The sequence below is a fragment of the Micropterus salmoides genome, unplaced genomic scaffold (assembly GCF_014851395.1).
Source record: "Micropterus salmoides isolate LMB-PRFRI ecotype aquatic unplaced genomic scaffold, ASM1485139v1 Ms_hic_scaffold_11, whole genome shotgun sequence".
NCBI classification, from domain to species: domain Eukaryota; kingdom Metazoa; phylum Chordata; class Actinopteri; order Centrarchiformes; family Centrarchidae; genus Micropterus; species Micropterus salmoides.
In genome coordinates, this window is record NW_024040152.1 from 4,189,001 (window position 1) to 4,205,377 (window position 16,377).

General features: G+C 40.6%; 3 protein-coding genes across 8 annotated transcripts in view; all 3 read right to left on the reverse strand.

Moving 5' to 3' along the window:
* Window positions 1-1,873, reverse strand: part of LOC119896995 (WD repeat-containing protein 87-like) — a 92,743-nt gene extending 90,870 nt beyond the window's left edge. For 2 of the 3 annotated variants that reach the window (XM_038710497.1, XM_038710494.1), the window contains exon 1: window positions 1,589-1,873. In XM_038710497.1, the coding sequence (XP_038566425.1) occupies window positions 1,589-1,760 (172 nt within the window). In that variant the 5' untranslated portion in view covers window positions 1,761-1,873. The remainder of the gene's footprint in view (window positions 1-1,588) is intronic. The other variant, XM_038710495.1, reaches the window with a different exon arrangement.
* Window positions 1,874-2,368: 495 nt separating this feature from the next.
* Window positions 2,369-11,857, reverse strand: LOC119896999 (gastrula zinc finger protein XlCGF7.1-like). 4 transcript variants are annotated; one of them, XM_038710502.1, is made up of 4 exons: window positions 11,623-11,845; window positions 10,373-10,804; window positions 5,241-5,672; window positions 2,369-2,507 (listed from the first exon to the last, which is right to left on the reverse strand). In XM_038710502.1, the coding sequence occupies exons 1-4, from the start codon at window positions 11,792-11,794 to the stop codon at window positions 2,428-2,430; spliced, it is 1,116 nt and encodes a 371-aa protein (XP_038566430.1). In that variant the 5' UTR covers window positions 11,795-11,845; the 3' UTR covers window positions 2,369-2,427. The 4 variants fall into 4 exon arrangements, with proteins under 4 accessions (XP_038566430.1, XP_038566428.1, XP_038566429.1 ...); XM_038710500.1 differs by lacking the exon at window positions 2,369-2,507 and having other exon boundaries at window positions 3,453-5,672; window positions 11,623-11,857; XM_038710501.1 differs by lacking the exons at window positions 2,369-2,507; window positions 10,373-10,804; window positions 11,623-11,845 and adding an exon at window positions 5,823-6,096 and having other exon boundaries at window positions 3,453-5,672.
* Window positions 8,382-10,367, reverse strand: LOC119896873 (gastrula zinc finger protein XlCGF8.2DB-like; the record flags this gene model as incomplete). The annotated part of the gene is made up of 1 exon (XM_038710292.1): window positions 8,382-10,367. A coding segment is annotated over one exon (1,020 nt), but the record flags the coding sequence as incomplete, so codon positions are not given.
* Window positions 11,858-16,377: the final 4,520 nt, after the last annotated feature.

Here is a 16,377-nt window from a genome sequence, read left to right on the forward strand (position 1 = left end):
TTTAGCTTCATTACACTGGCTCCCAGTATGTTTTAGAATTGACTTTAAAATTCTATTGATCACTTTTAAAGCTCTTCATGGCCTCTCGCCTTATTATATTTCTGAACTTTTAGTCCCATACGCACCAGCACGTACCTTGAGATCCTCGGGGAGAGGTCTGTTGTCTGTTCCAGAGTCTCGACTGAAAACTAAAGGGGACAGAGAGTTTGCTGTCAGGGCCCCGAGGCTCTGGAACAGCCTGCCCGAGGAAATCAGGTCGGCTGAGTCAGTGAACTCTTTTAAGTCCCTTCTTAAAACATACTTTTATAGGAGAGCCTTTCCCGATCTTATTTGACTTTATTTTATCCCTTTTATTTTATTGTATTTTACTAATTATATATTAATTTTTCATGCTCTTATCTTGTTTTTTTTTTTTGTATTATTCTTTACACTTGTTAAAGCACTTTGTAACTTGTTTTTGAAAAGTGCTCTACATATAAGGATTATTATTATTATTATTATTAGTGTCTCAAAAATCAACACAGGCACCAGCAATCTCCTGCTTGTGATACTACAACACTTAGTTTGCAGAAATATCCACCCATCCTGCGTACATGGTCACGCTGGAACCTAAGCACAATTTAGGATCACCAATTAACTTAGCCTGCATGTCTTTGGATGGTGGGAGGAAGCCGGAGCACCCAGATACGGGGAGAACATGCAAACTCCACACAGAAAGGCCGGGGCGACCGGGGTTTGAACCCACGACTGTGTTGCTGTGAGGCGACAGCGCTAACAGTGCTCAATTAAAGTATAACCACAAGAGGTCGCCTGTCGGTTATATGGAAATAAGTTTTTGCATAGTTCGGGGAAATTTTAATCTTCGATAGCTTAACTGTTAAAAGCTGTAGTCTCTCCCAATATCATCCCACGCATCCATGGTCTCATTCTAGTTATGCTACAACACATATATACGGAATAACTGCATTTCCACAATTTGAGGGAATTTTAATATTCAATAAGTTCACTGTTATATAGAGTGTCTCCAAAATCACATCACACATCAGTGATCTCCTTAAGGTGATACTACAACACTTAAGAGAAAAAACAGCCTTTACAAATTTGGGGGAACTTTAATCTTCAATTACTACACTGTTATATAGTGTTTCTAAAATCATCTCACACGTCAATGGCATTCTGGTGTTTATGCAACAACAGTTAGTTTGGCGAAATGTTTCTTTTAATGGTTTTAATGTTTTGAAAGATTAAGTTTAGTCACTCCATTTTCACGATTACAGATTTTGGCTTTATTTTGATTAATTTGAACAAGAATCTCTTCAGCATTTAAAGCATATAAGGTGTCTTCCTTGCTTTCCTCAAAGTTATTCATCCCGGAAGTTCGAATCTGTGAATATATTTCCAACTTTACCGAACTCTGGGGGAGTAACGTTACCCTAAACCCTCCCACTTCAGGGTTAGGGTTAAGTGTCCCCCTCCACTCTTCTAGTTCTGTTCTCTAGAATGCAACAACTGTCAGACAACATGGATCAGGAGAGAATCAGAAAAGGAACGAGGAAACAGACACGCGACGAAAAGGATTTTTACACACCTATCCTGTGTAACTTTACTTCGGGTTTCCAAACGATATCCAGCAGTCTGCGCTGACGATCGATCTCTTCCTCGTACTCGACGATAGTTTTTATAAAAACTCGGAATATTTCTTCAGCAGCAGCAGTTAGTCGCTCGTTGACAAACTCTCTCAAACACTCAACTGAAGACATTGTTAATTAATCACAAATTAAATAATTAGCGACGCTACAACTGCAGTAAAGCCTTCCAGTGAATTCTACACACGGCTAACGCTGCCGCTTGGTTTGTTTACTTCCGCTGGATGTCACAATGTACAAGTTCCGACAGAAGAAGTGCCGGAGCTTTTCGTTCCGCTCTCAACTGATGGCAGAGTCAAAGCTTGGGTTTATTCAGCAGTGGTAGACAGTAAGAAAATACATATATTCAAGTACTGTACTGAACTACAAAATAGAGTTTTTTGTAGTTACTTGAGGATTTTCGTTCAGCTTTTTTTGCTTAAAATAACATAATAACAAAACTCTTGTAGGGGAAGAAAATATATATATATATGTATGAATAGGTAGACTACAATACAATCACTGTCTGTGCAAATGAAAGTCCTACATACACCGAACAATTAAAAAACAAACATAAAACAATAAACAGACAAAATCGGTGGTGTAGTGTTTAGCAGTGTTACCTCACAGCAATACGGCCTTGGGTTCAAGCCATGGTCCACCTGGCCTTTCTGTGTGGTGTTTGCATGTTCACCCTGCGTGGGTTCTGTCCGGGTGCTCTGGCTTCCTCCACCATCCAAAGACATGCAGGCTGGGCTGATTGGTGACTCTAAATTGTCCTTAGGTGTGATTGTGATTGTGGTTATTGATGTGTGGCCCCGCAATGGACTGGCAACCTGTCCAGTGTGTCCCCTGCCTTTCGCCTAATGCCATCATCCGACCCTGTACACAGGACAAGTAGTTGACAATGGATGGATGGAAACAGCCTACTAAAGGTCTGGAGAAAAGAAAAGAAAGCCTCATTTAGGCACAGAATAGGCCTACAGGGAGGGTGTTGGTCAAAATCGGATTGGATTACAATTGGAAACAGTTGCTGAAAACCTATATACATCGATATATTTCCAGCATACACACAAGGGAATCACTTTGTGTTGAAAAGTGGTGGGGACATTTAAGGGGATCCTCACCCAGAAGATTTTGAGCACTAAACAATTAATTTCCTGCATTATGGAGACATTTTCTGCATCAATTTATGGTAGAATTGTCTTTATTTACAGTATATGAAGGGGAACACAAAATGCAGGTGGCAGGTGACAATTCAGAATATAAAAATATAATGTGATCTCATAGCACTTACAGTACATTTCTTGTTGCAAGCTATTTTTCAGAACATTTTTAACAAATGCTTTTAAAAAGTGGTTGGGACAACATCAGCTATTTCAAAAAGTAATGGAGACATGTCCCCACTGTAATGACACCTATGCTTACACATCATTCTAGCAATGTTTCTAAACTTTACTTTTTTCAGTAAGGATTTTTTAATCGTTAATGAACCACGAAAAGGGAGGCTTAGAATATCTCGACTTACTACAATATATGTGATATTTACCCGTGAGAACAATCATATTCATCAAATCAGATAGAGATGGATCTACAGTGTCCGTATAAACAGGATATGTGATAAGTCAGACCTCAGGATATCAAGTGACAGCCACATATTTGGATTAGGCTATAAGTTTTTGGACATAGGACATAAATAGAATATTTGTTCCACAAGTGGATTACATTCTGACAAAAACTGCCTTGTTATGTTGGCAAAGGTCCAGATGATCCAATCCAATAAAATATATAGTCCAAAACGTATTATTTCAATAAATGCACTCAACATTCAGTTCAGTTTTGCCTATTTTATTTCCTGTAGGATAGTTTAATAATGCATATTTGTTATGAGCTCATAGTTTTTTTTATCTTAGGTATCACATACAGTATATGTTTAACACAGTAAATATTTAATTGGACTTCTTATATGGTTGTGTAAAACAGTGATGTCGGTAAGCCTCAAATGTAAAATCAGACTGTTCAGTTTAGTTTATTTGTACAGTAAAGAAAACAGAAATGCATATAATAGAAAAAAACTAATTACAGTGCAGGAGAGTAAAGAAGGCTAAAAGGCCTATTCAGAGTCCTTCCCCATTTAAACAAATGAGCAGCAGTGAAATAAAAAGAACACAGAAGTTAGATGACCCGAGTCATGTCGTGTCATTCATGTAACATGCAACACTTTCTAGAGACAGAATCAGAGTTGATCCTGATCGACAGCTGCGTCAGACAGTAGAACGAACAGACAGAGAGGAGAGACAGAGTTTGACCTGTTTTAGAGAGTCACAGGATGTCACCTTTGGCTTACTATAGCTCAGCAAATGACCCTTACATGACCTGGGGAAACCTGTGTGATATTAGCCTTAATGAAGGAGAAATTCCTTCACAATAAGTAATACAGTCACATGAAGGGAAACTTTACACTAAGAAATTTACATTTCACATCAGTTGAGAGATGCAGTTATTGCAAAAATATGTATTTCATTCACAGGTGCACGTGTCCACAGGAGTTTCAGCTGGTTGTTTTGTCCTCTGTATATTGTTCCTCAGGCATTTTTTCCAGCGTGTGATTTCAGTTACTTGCCTGTATGTGATCTACTATGCCATTTCAAATTCCAAAAAGCATTTATTTTCCAGCAGATCATGCAAAGCTAGTGCTTCTCACCAGTGTGGGTTTTTAAGTGGACTTTTAAGTGACCGCTAGTTCTACCTTTTCCACATGGTTCAAAGTTATACGGCCTCTCACCTGTGTGAATTCTTAAGTGTGTTGTCAATGCTGAAGGGTCACAGAATTTTTTCCCGCAGGTAGCACAGCTTGTGCTGTGTGGATTATCATATGGACTTTCAAGCAACAGCTAGTTTTCAAATCTTTCCCACATGTTGTGCAAGATTATTGTTTCTCAACTCTGTGGATTTTCATGTGTGCTTTCAATGCTGAAGCGACAACAAATCTTTTACCGCAGGTCTTGCAAAGATACGGCTTCTCGCCAGTGTGAGCTCTTATGTGATTTTTTAACTTAGCATTCCCTATAAAATCTTTTCCACATATTTTGCAGGAAAATGGCTTCTCACCTGTGTGGATTCTTATGTGGTCTTTCAAGTGACTGCTAGTTCTGAAGCGTTTTCCACATGTTGTGCAAGGATATGGCCTCTCACCTGTGTGGATTCTTATGTGGTCTTTCAAGTAACTGACAGTTCTGAAATCTTTCCCACATGTTGTGCAAGGATATGGCCTCTCACCTGTATGGATTCTCATGTGGCTTTCCAAATGTACCTTCTGACTGAAATCTTTCCCACATGTTTTACAAGAAAATGGCTTCTCATCTGTGTGGGTTCTCATGTGGATATTCAAGACACTGTTGGTTCTAAAGTCTTTTCCACATGTTTTGCAAGAATATGGTTTCTCACCTGTGTGGATTCTTATATGAATGTTCAAATCTGATTTGTTTCTGTATCTTTTCCCACAGCTGCTGCAAGAATATGGCTTCACAAGTGTGTGAATTCTCAGGTGTGTCTGCAATAGTGACTTATACTTAAAGTATTTTCCACATGTGTCACATTTTAAAGAGTTTTCACCTGTGTGAGGATTATGGTGACCCTCTGACATGGTAGAGTTGTTTACATTGTTTCTGTGGCTTCTGCTTTTGTGATCTTGATTCTTTTGTTCTGGCTCTGCATCTCTAGTTGATCCTGCGTCTTCATGCTCGCCTCCTTTCTGATCTTGGCTCTCAGCTACATGACAGCTGTGAGAGAGGAGCTGGTGGTCACTTTTCAGTTCTGCTTCACTGTGGTCTCTTTCCTCATAAGTAGGAGTCAACATAAAGGTATCAGTCTCCTGCTTCAGTACAAGCTGCTCTCCCTCCTGACTGGTACAGAGTTCCTCCTGTTCCTCTTTAATCTGTGGAGGCTCTGGGTCCTCTTGGTCCAGACTGGAGTTCCTCTCCTGAATACAGAGCTGCTGGTCAGCCAGAACCTCCTCCTCCTTCCAGACATGTTGCTGTGGGAGCTCTGGAGGGACAGACAACAGAAGGAACAGGCTACTACTGGGATGGGAAAGAAAAGGATGCAGACACATGAGGAAATGAGTTTAAACGTTATATATTTTTATTTTAAATATCTTTTTCTGTTGTGTTATTAAAATAATGAGGCTTTCCTCACCTATCCTGTGTAACTTTACTTCGGGTTTCCAAACGATATCCAGCAGTCTGCGCTGACGATCGATCTCTTCTTCGTACTCGACGATAGTTTTTATAAAAACTCGGAATATTTCTTCAGCAGCAGCAGTTAGTCGCTCGCTGACAAACTCTCTCAAACACTCAACTGAAGACATTGTTAATTAATCACAAATGAAATAATTAGCGGCGCTACAACTGCAGTAAAGCCTTCCAGTGAATTCTACACACGGCTAACGCTGCCGCTTGGTTTGTTTACTTCCGCTGAATGTCACACTCTTTAAGTTCCGACAGTGGATGTGCCGGAGCTTTTCGTTCCGCTCTCAACTGATGCCATTTTATTCAAAGCTTGGGTTTATTCAGAAGCGGTGGACAGTAACTAAGTATATTTACTTATGTACAAATTAGAGTTATTTGTACGTTACTTGCGGATTTTCTTTAAAATACAGATACACAATTCTTGTAAGGGAAGAAAAAATCATTTATAAATAGGTAGACTACAATACAATCACTGTCTGTGAAAATAAAAGAAAGAGTCCTACATACGCCGAACAACAAAAAAATACAAGAACAGAAAAAAAATCGGTGGTGCAGTGGTTAGCACTACTGCCTCAACCGCATTAAGGTGCTGGGTTCAAACCATGGTCCTCCCAGGCCTTTCTGTGTGGAGTTTGCATGTTCTCCCTGTGGGTTCTCTCCAGGTGCTCCGTCTTCCTCCCACCATCCAAAGACATGCAGGCTAGGTTAATTTGTCAGCCTAAATTGTCCTTAGGTGTGAGTGGTTGTTTGTCTATGTGTGGACCTGCGATGGACTGGCAACCTGTCCAGGGTCTCCCCTGCCTTTTGCCTGATGTCAAGTGGGATTGGCTCAATCTTAAGTGACAGCCAATTATGTAGATTAGACTACAAGTTTTTGGACATAGGACACAAAAATAGAACATAGGACACAAAAATAGAACATTTGTTCCAAAATATCCTCAGCTGCCTCACAAAATACACACAAATCTACTTCAAAGTTAAACTTTTTCCTAAGAAAGTCTGCAACTGGATATTTTATAAATTATTTTGAAGTGAGTTTCTTTGATTTTAGGGGAGATGGGCCATCTGATGAATTTGAAATGTGATTTATATATGGACAAGGTATTCATATTTGGAACATGTACACACAATCCTCAATTATAATCAAAAACACTATATAGCTATAATAATGGTTGTGGAAATCAATATGTTCCAAGAAGTTACCACTATCATCTGATATACAGTATAACTCACAAACACAATGCCCTTCTCATACCAATCATTCTTAGACAATGATTTCCTATTGATTGTAATGACCCTGTTATTTCACAGGTTGGATCCGTGGGGAGAAAAGTTGTGGGTAAATATAATTTTACAGTCCTGAAGAGGTTGTGGAAGTTTGATAATTTAATAGGAATATTGGTCAATTTAAAATCACATTGTAACTAAAAATTAAGCCCACGTATTTTCTTATTTAAGGATTTGGGCATGTGAAACCACATAGAGTCTTTTAAGGGTCCCAAACATTGATTCAAAGTCCAAAGCTTTGATGCACCCTTTCAAACTCTTTGACTAGCTCTGACTACCGAATATGATGAGTTTTATTTTTCCAAAGGAACTGGAAAATAATTGAGCTGTTTTTTCTAAGCATTATTAGAATAGACGCACAGGGAGTGACACGTATACATTACTTTGGAAATACCTACTGTTTTAGATAGCATGACTCTACAGAAGTGAGTGAGGTCTCTGGTTAGCCAGTGACTAAGTGCGTTTTTCAAATCTATTAATCGGTCAGAGAAAAATTGATATCTTACCTCCTGTCGTGATGTTATATTCCTGGTGAAGGATTGAGCAAAAAATTGAGTAACAACTAACCGTTGTCTTTGAAGAATTTATTAACAAAACAGAAGTACTAAAATACATATACAGCTGGTCCAGAGACCTGCTTCCTAGGGCAGCTTCGGGCGTCTGGCCCCGAGCAAAGGGATGCATCATCATTTACACAGTCTAGGTTTCTATGTTTTGGGGAACAGAGATCCTCTCTCAGCCTTGATTGAACATTCCAGGAGAGGAGAGGAGAGGAACAACAAGAGAGGAAAACACCAAAACAATCTCACAGCTCTGACCTAAACCCTAGTAAATGTGGACGGACTAATATAAGGAGTATAGGAGAGGAAAGGTTAAGGATAAAAAACACAATACATATATATCTATATGCCGTTCAGTTTAGTTTATTTGCACAATTATGAACAGAAATGCATAATAGAAAAAAAACCCAGTAATTACAGTGCAGGAGAGTAAAGAAGACTAAAAGGCCTATTCAGATTCCTTCACCATTTAAACAAATGAGCAGCAGTGAAATAAAAAGAACACAGAAAAACAAAAGTAGAAGTTAGTTGACCTGAGTCACGTGTCATTCAAGACACATGCAACACTTTCTAGAGACAGCCAGTCAGTCTGTCTGTAAGGGGAAACAAAATAAAGATCATCTGGACCTTGGGTTACCGTAAGAATCAGAGTTGATCCTGATCAAGGCAGCTGCGTCAGACAGTCAACCAAACAGACAGAGAGGAGAGACAGAGTCTGACCTACTGTTTTAGACTCACAGGATGCCACCTTCGGTTTCCTGTAGCTCAGCAAATGACCTCGACATGACCTAGGAAAACCTGTGTGATATTTGCCTTAATGAAAGAGAAATTCCCTCACAATAAGTAATACAGTCACAGGAAGGGAAACTTTACACTAACACATGGACATCTCATTTCAAGAAACACATTTTACATTCAGTTGAAAGATATAGCTATAGCAAAAATACATTTCATTCACAAGTGTACACATCTCTACAGGAGATGGTCCCTCCCCTGTCTATTGATCCTTGGGTGTTTTCTCAAATTTGTGATTTGAGTTACTTGCCTGAAGGGATGAAACGGTTACCAGTTTATGGATGGACCATGATAAAATTCCCAATGGTTAGTATTACTGTACAAATTTTCATTATTATGATAACCGTGTTTGATTAACACGTTTTGACAAACTTACGGTAAATACTGTTCAGCATCAACCAAAGGCTGTTTGCTATTTTTATGCTGAAGCAAAAGGAATAAAAGGTTAATTTTATTTGTGGTCGTCAATATAAAACTTGGTTTCAGTGTTTATCAGTACTTTTTGATCATTTTAAGCATATTGATAATACTGATAACTTTGGTCACTATAATCGTGTTAAGAAATGTTCATACCGTTTCTCCTCTACTTCCCTGTATGCGAGCTTCTGTGCCGTGACACATTATACGCAAAAGTTTATCTTTTTACTGCAGATCCTGCAAAGCTACGGCTTCTTACCAGTGTGGCTTTTTATGTGGACTTTTAAGTGACCACTAGTTCTGAAATCTATTCCACATGTTTCACAGTTATCCGGACTCTCACCTGTGTGAATTCTTACGTGTGTTGTCAATGCTGAAATGTTGTAAAATCTGTTCCCACAGGTCTTTCAAGACTATGGTATCTCACCTGTGTGGATTCTTATGTGGTCTTTCAATTGAGTCATCTGACTGAAATCTTTCCCACATGTATTACAAGAAAATGGCCTCTCATCTGTGTGGATTTTCATGTGTGCTTTCAATTCTGATAGGATAACAAATCCTTTCCCACAAATCTTGCAAAGATGCGGCCTTTCTCCGGTGTGAGCTCTTTTTATGTGAATTTCCAACTTAGCATTCCTTATGAAATTTTTTCCACATGTTTTGCAGGAATATGGCCTCTCACCTGTGTGGATTCTTATGTGGTCTTTCAAGTGACCCCTCAGTCTGAAATCTTTCCCACATGTATTACAAGAAAATGGCTTCTCATCTGTGTGGATTTTCATGTGTGCTTTCAATTGAGTCATCTGACTGAAATCTTTCCCACATGTTTCACAAGAAAATGGCCTCTCATCTATGTGGATTTTCATGTGTGCTTTCAAGTGACCCCTCCGTCTGAAATCTTTCCCACATGTATTACAAGAAAATGGCTTCTCATCTGTGTGGATTTTCATGTGTGCTTTCAAGTGAGTCATCTGACTGAAATCTTTTCCACATGTTTTGCAAGAATAAGGCTTCTCATCTGTGTGGATTCTCATGTGGACTTTCAAGTGAGTCATCCGACTGAAATCTTTCCCACATTTTTTACAAGAATATGGTTTCTCACCTGTGTGGATTCTCATGTGGACTTTCAAGTTAGTCATCTGACTGAAATCTTTCCCACATGTTTTACAAGAGAATGGCCTCTCATCTGTGTGGGTTCTCATGTGGTCTTTCAAGTGAGTCATCCGACTGAAATCTTTCCCACATGTTTTGCAAGAAAATGGTTTCTCACCCGTGTGGATTCTAATATGAGTCTTCAAATCTGATGTGTATCTGAATCTTTTCCCACAGCTGCTGCAAGAATATGGCTTCTCACCTGTGTGGATTCTCAGGTGTGTCTGCAATCCTGACTTATATTTAAAGTATTTACCACATGTGTCACATTTGAAAGAGTTTTCACCTGTGTGAGGATTATGGTGAACCTCTGACATGGTAGAGTTGTTTACATTGTTTCTGTGGCTTCTGCTTTTGTGATCTTGATTCTTTTGTTCTGGCTCTGCATCTCTAGTTGATCCTGCGTCTTCATGCTCACCTCCTTTCTGATCTTGGCTCTCAGCTACATGACAGCTGTGAGAGAGGAGCTGGTGGTCACTTTTCAGTTCTGCTTCACTGTGGTCTCTTTCCTCATAAGTAGGAGTCAACATAAAGGTATCAGTCTCCTGCTTCAGTACAAGCTGCTCTCCCTCCTGACTGGTGCAGAGTTCCTCCTGTTCCTCTTTAATCTGTGGAGGCTCTGGGTCCTCTTGGTCCAGACTGGAGTTCCTCTCCTGAATACAGAGCTGCTGGTCAGCCAGAACCTCCTCCTCCTTCCAGACATGTTGCTGTGGGAGCTCTGGAGGGACAGACAACAGAAGGAACAGGCTACTACTGGGATGGGAAAGAAAAGGATGCAGACACACAGGAGCACCAGTATGTATTAGTGTGTTTTTGGGACCTTTTGGCAATCATTCTGTGTGTTGCTTTGAGCTTTCTCTTTAGGTTCAGTCTTCTGGCACGCCACCATTGGTCTAAACTCCACCTCAGTCATTACCCTCAGCACCATGGCAACAGCCAGAGACAGAGCAGCAGCTTGCTCTTCAACAGTAGCACATGGCGCCTCAACAGTGTAAAAAAATTTTTAAATTGAATCAATGATAATGAGAACAACATACGATAATGAAACTGCTGTAACTATAATTAATATTATACCAGTGGTAAGCTACATAGAACACTATTATCTGAAATTAAAATGAACCATTAGCTTTAATCAAACCCTAAAGACAGAATGCCCTTTTATTTGTGACTCAGCTGAATCTCAACTAATACACTGCTGAAATATTAGAAATAGGACTACAATAAACAACCTGTAGGAAGACAGCCAAATAAAGTTTAACATTTAATATATTAATACTATACCAACATTTAACATTTTTAGTGTTTTAATATTGCATATTAGTAAAACACTAATTTATAGTAGTTACTCCTCCAAAGGAGCCTCTGCCTATAAGGACTTGAATCCTCTTCAGCCCCAACCTTCCACCCACTGCGGGTGTCTGTCCGCACTGTCCTCTTTTTTGAAAACCAAAATACGGTGTCCCTCGTATATATTTAAACACTTTGGATATTATATAAATATGATTCTCTGTTTTGTTACTATAATAATAATCTCACCTGTCCTGTGTAACTTTATTTCGGGTTTCCAAACGATATCCAGCAGTCTGCGCTGACGATCGATCTCTTCCTCGTACTCGACGATAGTTTTTATAAAAACTCGGAATATTTCTTCAGCAGCAGCAGTTAGTCGCTCGTTGACAAACTCTCTCAAACACTCAGCTGAAGACATTGTTGCTTAATTACCTATGAAATAAGTAGCGGCGCCACGACTGCAATAAAGCCTTCCAGTGTATTCTACACATGTGGTTAAAACTGGCGCTTGGTTTGTTTACTTCCGCTGGATGTCACACTGTTAAGTTCCGACAGTAGAAGTAAGGGAGCCTTTCGTTCCGCTTTCAGCTGATGGCATTTTACACTTTTGTTTGACAGTAATGGTGGAAATACGCAGCAAGCTATAGCCATCATTTCACCGTCTAGGTAAACTATAGACCTGATTTAGTCCGGCTATGCGGAACCCACTTCTAACCACAATAACCTTCCATTTGGATAAGAAGTTACAAGGTTTGATTTTATTTTCTCATTTCTCACTCAGCCTTTGACTTTTGACACTAACCTATATTTATTGCAAATCATCCAGCATACAGTCAGAAAAGCACAACAAAACATATTCAGAACAGAACACCTACATTTACAGCACATATTGCTCTTAGAATAAAAGCAGCCTTCTCAATTGTCTATTTTGTTTTTCAAATGCAACATGGTGGCTAAAACATGTGCCTATCCTTATATGTTGTCTGCGAAATAAGTGGGTCACTAATAAAGAAGGGCTTTAAATTAAGGGGGGAAATTAAGTTATAAATAAATTTATAAAAACTTAATTAGAATAATTAAATACAGAATATGTTTCAGACCGTACATTTTTAATTGGACTTCTTATATGGTAATATAAAACAGTGATGACAGTAACCCTCGAATGTAAAATCTGTCTGTTCAGTTTAGTTTATTTGCACAATAATGAAAACAGACACAGATACATATAAAAGAATATAACAGTAATCATTGCGCAGGACAGAAATAAAGCGTGAAAGGCTTATTCAGAGTCTTTCCCCATTTAAAAAAATAAAAATTTGCATTATTACTTATCAAAAACAAATAACTACACATAGTGGAACAATATGGGTATACACAAAACACAAAAATAAGTATAAACAGCAGTCAAATAAAAAGAACACAGAAAAACAAACCGAGAAGGTAGCTGACCTAAGTTATGCTATGTATCATTCAAGTAACATGCAACACTTTAAAGAAAGAAACAAAATAAAGATCCTCTGGGGCCCAGTTGTTCAAAAAATGTAATCACGATCAGAATGATCCGGATTTGGAAATCCCATATTTTGCTATCCAGTCTCACGTAATCCATCTTGCTTTTGTGCCGGTTTTCAAAGCAATATTGGAGTGGATCACCCTGATCCAGATACAAACTTTTCAAGATTACCAAATCCGGATTACCAGTGCTCTAAATGGGACTAAACATATCACATTGTAGTCTGTTAATGATATAAAGACCAAGAGGTAGAACAGACAGCCTGGGGTCACTTTTATTTAAAGAGACATCTTCATCATCATCATCATCTGACCCACACCTAATTCAAGAATATCAAACAAATAAACATTATTCACAGATACACTGTGGATATTTTGAACATATGTTGTAAATCCTAAAAAGTCTCAATGTCCAAGAGTTAAAATAAAGATTGTTTAGAGTTCATAGAGCAGCTTTTAGCTTTTTGGAGGCGATCTCAGAATGAGGGACCTGCAATGAGGGATGCAATCGTTACAAACTTTTGATTGGTTGCCCTCCCTTCAATTCACCTGCCGAATGTCTGCTCTCTGGCCAACAAAATGGACGAACTGCTCCTCAACAGAACTAACTCAGACTTCTGCAGATCTGCCGCCCTCTGTTTTACCGAATCCTGGTTCACCGAGTGTATCCCGGACAGCGCACTTCACCTACCGGGATTTAATCTCATCCGCGCGGAGTGCGAAAGGGAGCTCACAGGAAAAACACGGGGAGGCGGACTCTGTTACTATATAAACGAAGGTTGGTGCACAGATGTCAGTGTTCATCAATCATGCAGGCCTCACTTAGACATTATTTATAAACTACAAACCGTTTTATTCACTGTGGGAGTTTTCCTCGTTTGTTCTGGTCGCTGTTTACATTCCACCTCAGGCCTGTGTTAGTGAGGCGTTACTACACCTGGCCGACCAGATAACTAACGTGGAGGAAAAACATCCAGACGCCCTGCTCATAGTTCTTGGGGACTTTAACAAAGCAAACTTTAGTCATGAACTTCCAAAATAAAGACAGCATATTAAGTGTCCCACCAGGGACACTAACACACTGGACCACTGCTACACAACATTAAAGGACGCCTATCGATCTGTTCCCCGTGCAGCCTTGGGACTCTCTGATCACTGTCTGGTTCATCTTATCCCGACACACAGGCAAAAACTGAAATCTGCTAAACCTGTTGTAAAGACTGTGAAAACATGGACCAACGAGTCAAAGCTGGAGTTACAGGCCTGCATTCACTGCACTGACTGGAGTGTTTTTGAGGCTGCAGCCACTGACCTGGACGAACTAACCGACACTGTGACATCTTACATCAGCCAACCAAAAACCCCCTGTTCAAAAGCTAAATAACAGCTTTGCAGCCAACGACCATGCGTCATTGTGGAGAAGCCTACGGACACTCACAAACTACAAGAGACCATCCCCCAACACTGTTGGTACTCAACGACTGGCAGACGAGCTGAATGGTTTCTACTGTAGGTTTGAAAAGCCCAGAGTCACACCTCTCCCCCACTCCAACGCCATCTTCAAACAGTCACCTTCCCCCTCTGAGCTCTCACCTGCACTCAAGATCTGTGAAGAGGACGTGAGCCACCTCTTCAAGATCAGGAAGGCTCCTGGACCTGACGGTGTCTCACCATCGTGCCTGAAAATCTGTGCGGACCAGCTGGCCCCCATCTTCACTCAGATCTTCAACAAATCACTGGAGCTGAGTGAAGTTCCCTCCTGCTTCAAACGCTCCACAGTCATCCCGGTCCCCAAAAGCCCTCCATCTCTGGACTGAATGACTACAGGCCCGTCGCCCTGACATCTGTAGTCATGAAGTCCTTTGAAAGACTGGTGTTGGCCCACCTGAAGGACAATACAACCCCCCTGCTGGACCCCCTGCAGTTTGCCTACAGGGCTACAGGTCAGTGGATGATGCTGTCAACTTGGGTCTGCATCACATCCTGCAACACCTCGACTCTCCAGGGACATATGCAAGGATCCTGTTCGTGGACTTCAGCTCAGCGTTCAACACCATCATCCCGGACATCCTCAGCACCAAACTCACTGTGCCAGCCTCCACCTGTCAGTGGATCACAGACTTCCTGACTGACAGGAGTCAGCAGGTGAGGCTGGGAAACATCACATCCAGCACCCGGACTATCAGCACTGGCGCCCCCCAGGGGTGTGTGCTCTCCCCACTGCTCTTCTCCCTCTACACCAACGACTGCACCCCAGGAGACCCATCTGTCAAACTCCTGAAGTTCGCTGACGACACAACGGTCATCGGCCTCATCCGGGATGGTGATGAGTCGGCCTACAGACGGGAGGTTGATCAGCTGGCTCTCTGGTGCTGCCAGAACAACCTGGATCTTAACACGCTCAAAACTGGGTTCCACTATATCCCAGGACCTGACGTGGGAGCCCAACACTGACACCATCATCAAGATGGCCCAGCAGAGGATGTACTTCCTGCGTCAGCTCAGGAAGCTCAACCTGCCTAAGGAGCTGCTGATCCACTTCTACACAGCCATCATCCAGTCTGTCCTCTGCACCTCCATCGCTGTCTGGTTTGGATCTACCAGCAAAAAGGACAGGAGCAGACTACAACAGACAGTCAGGACTGCAGAAAAAATCATTGGTGCCAACCTGCCCTCCATTCAGGACTTATACATTTCCAGAGTCAGGAAACATCACTGCAGATCCATCTCACCTCGGACACAATCTGTTCCAGCTTCTCCCCTCTGGTAGGCGCTACAGAGCACTGTACGCCAAAACCAACAGATTCAGGAACAGTTTCTTCCCACAAGCCATCACTCTGATGAACAGCTGATTTCTGACACACAGTGTCAGGAACAATTCCTGTGCAATAACCCAGTAACTCTGTCTCTAATCAGCCACCTGTTTACTGGTTTCACTTATTATTATTCACCATTCTCTGTTTCAGTGCTGTTCATACTACGTCATATTGTACATACTGTATACTAATACACCTACCTCAGGTCATAAGGTCATAGGTCTTGTTTATTTTTTCCAGCATCCTTTGATGTTCCATCACACTGTGTACATGTATGCATGTATGTGTACCTGTATATCATATCCACGTTCAACATGTACATAATGAAAATAGTTTACTCTAGCATCCTTTGCACTCTGATTACTGCACTATTTGTCAATATGTCTATAGTTGGGGGGGGGGGGGGGTAGCCCATTTAGATTTTTTTCCCCCCAATAAATATGTTTGACAGGGAATCTGTTGCAAACAGGAATAAATATACTATATTATACGGTATTTATTTATTGAAAAAAAACAAAAAAAAAACACAAGCATCCCAGAAAAAAAGGGCAGGTGCTGAAGCCCCTTTTGATGTCTATGTGTGGACGTGCCTGTCCAGATTACACTTTTTGAACAACCGGGCCCTGGACCTTGGGTCACCAAGAGAATGGATCACAGAGTTCATCCTGATCAA

Excerpts from the sequence above, each read along its gene's own strand:
- LOC119896999 (XM_038710500.1), bottom strand. The coding sequence starts at position 11,794 with ATGTCTTCAGCTGAGTGTTTGAGAGAGTTTGTCAACGAGCGACTAACT. Across the intron at positions 10,805-11,622 it reads AATAAAGTTACACAGGACAG|AGCTCCCACAGCAACATGTC; the intron begins GTGAGATTATTA and ends CTGTCCCTCCAG. Across the intron at positions 5,673-10,372 it reads TCACCATAATCCTCACACAG|AGCTCCCACAGCAACATGTC; the intron begins GTGAAAACTCTT and ends CTGTCCCTCCAG.